Source organism: Phallusia mammillata, chromosome 5, assembly GCF_965637545.1.
Source record: "Phallusia mammillata chromosome 5, kaPhaMamm4.hap1.1, whole genome shotgun sequence".
Classification (NCBI taxonomy): Eukaryota; Metazoa; Chordata; class Ascidiacea; order Phlebobranchia; family Ascidiidae; genus Phallusia; species Phallusia mammillata.
In genome coordinates, this window is record NC_137256.1 from 9,422,688 (window position 1) to 9,430,966 (window position 8,279).

Sequence of the window (8,279 nt, forward strand, 5' to 3'; positions counted from 1 at the left end):
TTTCGCCACAGAGCCAATTTATAGGGAAAAAATAAAATCGTAAGTCAAAGATCAATGCCGTATCTATATGTAATAAATAGTTGTGCATAAATAACCATTTGTGAAGTTAATGATGGCGCAACAAGCTTGCATCTAAACCAGGGCTCTTCAACCGGGGTTCCGCAGAACCCTAGGGTTCCGTACTACCCTTACAGGGGTTCCATGATCCTTGATACACTCAAAAAAATGCAAGATATATCGAGAAACGACCGTTACAAGTAACATGTCAATGCGTTTCAGTGAATCGTTCAATTAAAGTCAAAGTATACTTTGATTAAAGTCAACTAATATTGTGTGCTTGGAGCGTGTTAGATAAAAATGCGCGTTTCTTTGATGTAGCCTACTTCTATTACATTCATTAAAACTATTTTATTAGGGTTCCGCAAAGTTTGACAAAACACCTAGTATACTTTGACAATTTTAAACGATTCATTGAAACGCATTTACATGTCACTTGTAACGGTCGTTTCTAGATTTGAGTGTATCAAGGCTGTGTTTATTACGTCACAATTGATCAATGGTGCAACCAAAGTTAACTAGATTGTACAGGCAAATGTCGCTGTTTGCAACAATGATATTGTTATAATACATTTACGTTTGAATTTGTACACCGAACCGCTGAGAACCCCTGTGCAACGCTTAAAGATCATGGAAACCCTGTAAGGGTAGTACGGAACCCCGGTTGAAGATCCCAGATCTAAACGAAACAAACAATATGTCAAACACATTTCGAGTTGGGATTTACCCTTTAGTAAAGTCCCTAATATGCGAACTGGATTTACCAGATATTTTTTGAATGTCAACTTTTGAAAAAGGGAAATAGTATAGTGTCTTTTCACTTAAACAAGCAATGAATGGATAAGTGACAAAATTCAACTGAAAACATGCAATCACAACTTTTATTTCAAAGGACATTGGCAAGGTTTAATATATGCTTATTTTTTGAATACATATGTTTTGAGGTGGATCTACATTTTAACGATACAATCACAAACTTTTTGTCAAAAGAAAAGGTGCTAAGTAAGTTCCAGATTTCGCCCGACACCCCAGTCTAAATTATAATCTCGAAATCGCGCCATCTTGACACGACGGTCGAAAAAAGAAAACATCAAAGCGCGTTGCCGACATTTGATCTGAGATGAATCTACGCCGCCGTTGAGAAATGGAATGTTGGCGTTCTTTCTTTCGAAAAGATCAAGGGACAGATTAGCGCAAATCATCGTTGAGAAGCGTGAATAAATGTTGCTTTGGGGGTGTTTATATCAATGCCTGTTGGCTCAATGCGTCAGTCTTGGTGAAAAAGCGCTTTTGTATGACTGTTAACAAAATGGTAGGCACTGTAAAAAATGTTTTAGTTGAGTAAAACATCGAGTCATTGATTTTGCCATGTACAGCATTTAAATTGGTGAAAGCAGCTTTAAATTAGACTTGTTATGATTCTGGAAGATGTGTAACATGTTTTTGTTGGTGCAGTAAGCATTTCGGTGTTTTGCAATGCATTTAATTTGAACAAACTATTTTTGTAACTTTTTCAGGTTTTTACGTTATTTTGTTTACTGCTTAATTTTAACAAGACAATGTAGCTGGTGCTTTTAAACTTATGTGGATATCAGTTTTTGCCTATTTTGTGGGTTTTATCGATTTCAACAAGAATGTCCAGTTGTCATTTTGTGTGGACAACTATTTTATGTGCTGTTCGTTTGGCATATGAGACATGATCTGATATGTCGAAGGAGATTGTCAATCGGTTTATGCTGGACCATAACTTTACGAGGCCACCCACAATTGGCGAGGAACATGAAGCGTCAACTATTGATCGAATGTCAAATCACAGCAGTGTCAGTGGAAAGTCAGAAATATCCACTGCAACACCAAGGTAGGATTAAAAATGTTTATTCTTCACAAAACATCTGAACACAAATTTTTAATGATTTATGAAGACAGTTGTGTTAAACTATCCATTTGTCTTCCTTTGCAGCAATGTACAGTTTTACAGCAATCCATGTATACTACTCCATAATCACATCGCTTTTTCTAATCCTGCTGATATTAGTGGTTTATAAGTTCTAGGACTACGTATTAACTACCTTGATTGTGGGCAAAAAAGCTAGTACTGCTGGTGAAACATTTTAGTAAAGCGAAAATCAAAAATAGTGTATGTTACCACCAAAGTGAAGGTGCTTAATGCAACATAATGAAGTATTGGAGTGCTTTAGCAGCTTTGCAAGCACATGTTCAGTGTGGTAGTATGACCATATATTAAATTGTATGGATTGTGGACAAAAAAAATGTAGTACTGATGGTAAGCCATTGCGTAAAGCAAAATAAAAAAAAATGTATGTTTCACCAAGGTAAAGGTGTTCAATGCAATATGCACCAAACCTGCATATTAAACAGCTTTGCAATAACATTAATATGGACTTATGTACATCTCTACTGTTTTACATGCACTATGTTTGTATGCAATTGTATTTTATTCCTTTAACATTTAAATAAAGCTTAAACATTTTCTTTTGCAGGAGAGCGGACGGAGAGCTGGGGTACAACCCAGAGGGAAGTGCATCACCATTTCCTTCATACGAAAAATGGAAATTGTCGCTTCATAATGTGCTAGAAGACACAGAAGGTTTGAGTGAGTTCAGAAAGTTTCTGGAGAGGAGCAAGCAGGAAAGTATCTTGGAGTGCTGGTTGGCAATGAAAGGATTCAAAAACTTTGGGCTGAAGTCCAATAGCCTGAATAGTGGAAACTCATCGGCTGCTTCATCAACCTGTGGATCACTATCCAACAGAAACTCGGTTGCTATAACAATGGACAAGGAAACAGCAGAAAAAAGGTTTGTGTTTCAACTTTGAGTTAAAAAAAAAACAAGGTAAATACGCTAAAACCTACACATAAATACGCTACCAGGCATCACCTATATGTAGGTAAATTTTGCTTTTGTAAAATATTTCAAAAAATTTTGCAACTAAGATTTTTAAAATGTATTTTTTTAAATAAAGCAAACTTTAGTCTCACATAATATCCATAAACTTTTACAACAAAAGTATTTAACATATGTGGTGGTTGAATTTTGTCTTTGTAAAACATTTTGCAACTGAAATTTTTAAGTGTATGCTTTTTCGGATAGAGCAGCTTTAGTCTTACATAATATCCATAAACGTTTACAACACAGGTGTTAAACAAAGAGATGCCTTTGTTTCAGAATCAAACTTGCCAAGACAATTTACAAGAGGTTTATGAGCAAAACCACAACCACTGCGGTTTCGTCAATCATCAAAGGGCCCACAAAGAGTTACATCACGCAGCACATTAAGGCTGCTGTAGGCAACAGCAAAAGTTTAGAATCGGATCTCTTTCATCAAGCACAGACTGAGATTGAACTCTACATGGAAGCGGGATTATACAAAAAATTTCTGGACAGTGATAGCTTCTTGCAGTACTCAAATCAGTATGACAGTTTGAGTCCTAAGGCAGGCAATACACCACATCAACAAGCAGTGACACAATATTCGGCAGAGGTGGGAATTTTTTCGTGTCAATACTAATTGTTGAGTTATTGGTATCTGTTGGATGTTATAATTTTCATCAATTTCAGATAAAAGAGCCAAAAGCCACAGATCCATCACATCTTGTCCAACATCAGGTACCTGCCCCCAACCCTGGTTCTCGCAATTTGTCATCTATAGATGAACATGGTGTGTGGAACCCAGCACAGCAAAAGCTATCCATACCAAACAGCATTCTAAAGACAGCAATACAGCAGTCAAGAAAGGAAAATATGCGAAAACAAGACAGTGATTTTGAAAACCAAACTTATACCGTAAATCAGGTATATACTAAACATTTATCTTTTCTAGCTTAGCTTCAAGAGTTTGATTACAGACTTTACCAGTCTTTCTCAACTTTTTATGCCTTATTCAATCACTTCAGGAAACTCTGGTTCAAACCAAATATAGGTGTACAGTAAACAATAGCAATTGTTCTCATTTTCTTTGTTATTACTAACAAAACAAATTGATTGAATTAGGAATTTGTTTTATTTCACTTATTTCCTGAGATAAATATATTCATACTGGGATCAGCTCTGAAGCACCGATGCAGACCAGCGATCACGGCATACTTATCAATAAATTGACGCTTGAGGGCTGATCCCAGTATGAATATATTCATCCTAGCTGATATGGCCGAACTAGCGATCCCATACTTCGAAGCTGACATGTGCAGCAAACGAGGCAGGCAACGGTGCTTGTGATTCGACTTTCGGCAGCTTACAGCTGAGCCTGTGTAGCTCAGTTGGTCCAGACTCTTGTCGTGGGTTCGAATCCCACCGGAGTCTAAATTTGCCATGTGCCTTGGCATATGGGAGTGCTTGGGAGACCGGCTGATTCGGTATAACATCTTTAATAATAATAGGCCTTGTGTACTTTTACTTATTTTCTTGCTTCTTTTTTTTAAACAATACCAATTTATAATTTTTCTTATTGTGACTCAAAACTACTTTTTAGCTGAGTGCTGCCTCTCCATATTACACTGCCAACACTTACTTTGTACCGCCTGCATCTGCAATTGGAAGCGATCAGGCGTCGAAGTCGTCGGACGCTACATCTGAAACCTTGTCTTGCTCTGACAAAAGCTTCGAAGGACTTGCAGCTCATCCCAGAAGCTGTAAGTTGAATTTATAATTGCTTAAATATGCTGTTTAAGAGCTAGAGCAGTGGTCCTCAAATACATTTAGACATCGCTCACACAATACAGTCCCTAGTTATTTGCAAGTTAAATAAACAGTGACTTAGGAAATTATCAATGACAGTAATGCAAATCGGAAAACATAGCAAAGATGTAAATTTGACCTAAAGCGGACTGTCTTAAAACCTAAAGACCCATAGCCCAGATTTAGCTGCTGTTGCAAGTCTGACAAATTTCTTGTGTTAATATCTGATCTGTCACTCTTGCCATGGTAACCTCATGTTATCATCTCAACTGCTCCATTTATAAAGTGTCATTACTTTTCAGCCTCCTACAAGCGTTTTATGAGGAAACAAGCAATGCAAAATCCTAACAATCTTCCAGGTTGCTGCCATGTTCCTCTCACATCAAGGTAATCTTTTTTACAAAAAAATACTCATTACCTAACTTTGGATATACAGTATATTGAAAATACAATTGATTCTATTTTTTCACACAGATTGTTTTATTGCGTACTGAATCATGACGGACATGTTTATTGTGATAAACTTAAGCCGAATCATTTTTGTGAAAATATATTCGTCAAAGTAAAAAGTAATTTAATCAAAAACGTAACTGCCGGAGTACTTGTGTATATATAATACATGATGCAGACGTTTCAACAATCACTGTTTTCATCATCAGTACAAGGTGCATGTCCATTCAAAAAAAAAAAGCTGGGCAAAAGTTTAGATTAACCAGAAATGTATCTACTTGGCTGTTAACTTAACCTTCAGTATGCAAAAACAATTGCCATTAATCTTCAAACTTGATTTCCAGGTGTAAAGATATCCCTATGCTCGCTGAGAAAGACCCTAACGCTTTCTTCAAGCAACTCAAAGTCAAATTAGACAAAGTGATTGATGACCGTAGAAAGATGAAAATAGAAGCAATTCGAGCCAAGACTGCCGCAGAAACTCAGAAGCGAAATGCAGCTGCTGCGGCAAGAATGAAAGAAAACGAAGAGGACAATGACAAAATCCTGGAAAGCCATTTGGCAAAAACTTTGCAAAGTCCAGGGGGGAGATGCTCGCCTCCGATTCAGGCAGGAACTCAACGGCGTTTCGGTCCAAGCAACAACAATGCATTTTATGGTGGTAAAAATTATGCAGTACCTGGTAGTTACAGCAACGACCAGCGTTCCAAGCAAAGCAACCTACAGGCAGGTCCCCCTCGTCCAAATCAAAGCCTGGACGTTGGTTTTGTGCCATCCATGCCTCAAAACGAAGTCCCAGATGTAGCAACACCGGTAAGTTTTGCAGTCAGGTTTTTGGTGACAAACCGACCCATTATATCAAGTTTATAGAGCTCTTCTGGCAATCGTATCTTTCTTCCGACGTTTTAAAATCCTATACAGGTCGCCTTCATCAGGGATAGTAACACTGAATGCGCGTATTACAGTGCACGATAAACGCAAGCACGTCGCAACGCAACGAAAACACTGCGCGATAACGAATGATTCAAGTCAAGTCAAGTCAAATTTATTTGCATTGTCACTATGTCCAATTGTCATTGATGAACAGTTTAACAAAAACAGCAAGGACACCAAAAAAAACCATTGGTTATCGAGTGATTGGGCCTCTAATGTTTGAGCAAGTGCCTGTAGCACGCTGGAAGCATCACGTCTGTTTTGATGTTCACTGTGTTGCCCCGTTGGTGAATATTCCATGACTCAAGAAATAGTCTTTTCCTGTAGTCAGGCTCCCGGGCCACAACAGACGCAGCCCTTCATATATCTATTATTTTTGATGTTTTGTGTGTTTTTTCAGATCATACCTGTGGATAAGAATCAGATGATCAACGCATGGATTCAAATGCCATATACTGCTGCAAAGTAAGTGTCTGTTTTATATTCTTTATTGCACATTTGACATCAATGGGGCAAATTTGCTTCCATAATAAGCCCTGCAATGAGTTGTATGCTCATGTTTTTTTGGGGAACTTTTAAGCGATATCCTGAAAAAACAACAGTCTGGTTTGCAAATTTGGTTGAAACTCTTGGTTAATTTTGGTCTAAAACAATCTTTTTGTCGAACAAACAGGAACAAACGGATTCAGAAAAAGGCTCGTTATACTGCTCATGATATCGAAACCGTTCCGAAGGAGGTCATGCCTTTTGTGCATCCTGTTCAGAGCACCGGACTTACAGGACCTTCAAACAGACAGCACAGAAATTCGCCTCTTCAGCCCTTAGCCCAGGACCTCAGCATGCCTATCCTTGACCACCCCGACGTGGACACAACCATTGAGGAAGTAAAACGGCGCCTTATCGAAGATGTCGACGGTTCCGAAGACGCTCCACCCAACCTTTCATCACTTGATTTGTCCGGAAATAACCACTATATGCAACCAGGCAGTCAGATGCACCATCCAGTCGCTGCAGCGGCCAATAACTCTACCTCTTTTTCCTCTATGGGGTCTTCGTCCCAAGATGCACTCACAAACAGGGATACACACTCTGATACTGACTCCTCCACCGAGACAGCCACCTTTTCTAACACCACAAACATCGCTAAGGCCAGCAGCGACAAAGAAACTACGGTCGTGTATTTCTTGCCCGATGAGCCCCTCGCCTATAAAGTCCGCATGCGGCATGTTCCACTGACCCTTGGACAGTTCAAAGCGGGCTTGTCGTCTCAACTTAACTCCAAAAAACGCCTCAATTGTCGTTACTTCTTCAAGAAGTCGGTGGGACAGCCGGCGCCTTTCGAGTGCACAAAGGACGATGAGGTGCTACCGCTATTTGAAGGCATCGTCCTGGCTCGTTTACAGGCGCTACCAAGTTCTTAAACGCATTTTTCGTAGGTTCTGCACCTCACCGCCTATCAAGTGTGCTTCAACATGCATTTTTTTTATAAATTCTGTACAGTAAACTTTCGCCTTGCTTTTCCACAGTCGACCCGCCGTTTTTAGTCCGCCAATGGTGCTACTATTATTGCACCTGACGCGTTCATATAGATATATGCATGTGATTGATAACACGTTTACTTTTCATTCATTTTGCCCTCACTTCTGTAATTCGCCTCCACGCCACCCTATCGTGCATGCTTTCTTACTACATTTCTACGCCCAACGTTCGTTTACAGTAAAATACTTACTAATAATTAATGCCTGCTCACGCCTGCAAAGATGAACCAACAGTTATTACTCGGATCAGCCCTGAAGCTTCTTATATACAGATCAGCAATCACGGCATGCTCATTTGTATGCATTGTTGTATACCAGGCTCATTGAAGGTGCCATACCGAACCAGCCGGTCACCAAGCATTCTCATATGGCGAGGGATAGGCTAGAAAAGTCTAACCTGTGGTGGGATTCGAACCTACGACTCTACCAACTGAGCTTTCATGCTTGGGGATAAGCACGAATCATAAGGGCAAAGTGATAAGGTTATATATGTGTGTATTATAACGCAACGTGACAAAAAATTGGAATACAGTAAGACGCAAAATCGTTTAATTTGGAACATCAGCGTAGCCAAGATTGGTAGGCCTCACTTGAAAAAAAAGTGTAG

General features: G+C 39.1%; 1 protein-coding gene across 1 annotated transcript; it reads left to right on the plus strand.

Annotated features, from left to right (window-relative positions):
• Positions 1–1,556: 1,556 nt before the first annotated feature.
• LOC145230310 (axin-1-like) lies at positions 1,557–7,869 on the plus strand. Its single transcript, XM_080095703.1, has 9 exons — positions 1,557–1,915; positions 2,559–2,873; positions 3,243–3,558; positions 3,636–3,869; positions 4,546–4,705; positions 5,054–5,138; positions 5,546–6,014; positions 6,535–6,599; positions 6,808–7,869. The coding sequence occupies exons 1-9, from the start codon at positions 1,764–1,766 to the stop codon at positions 7,553–7,555; spliced, it is 2,544 nt and encodes an 847-aa protein (XP_079951829.1). The 5' UTR covers positions 1,557–1,763; the 3' UTR covers positions 7,556–7,869.
• Positions 7,870–8,279: the final 410 nt, after the last annotated feature.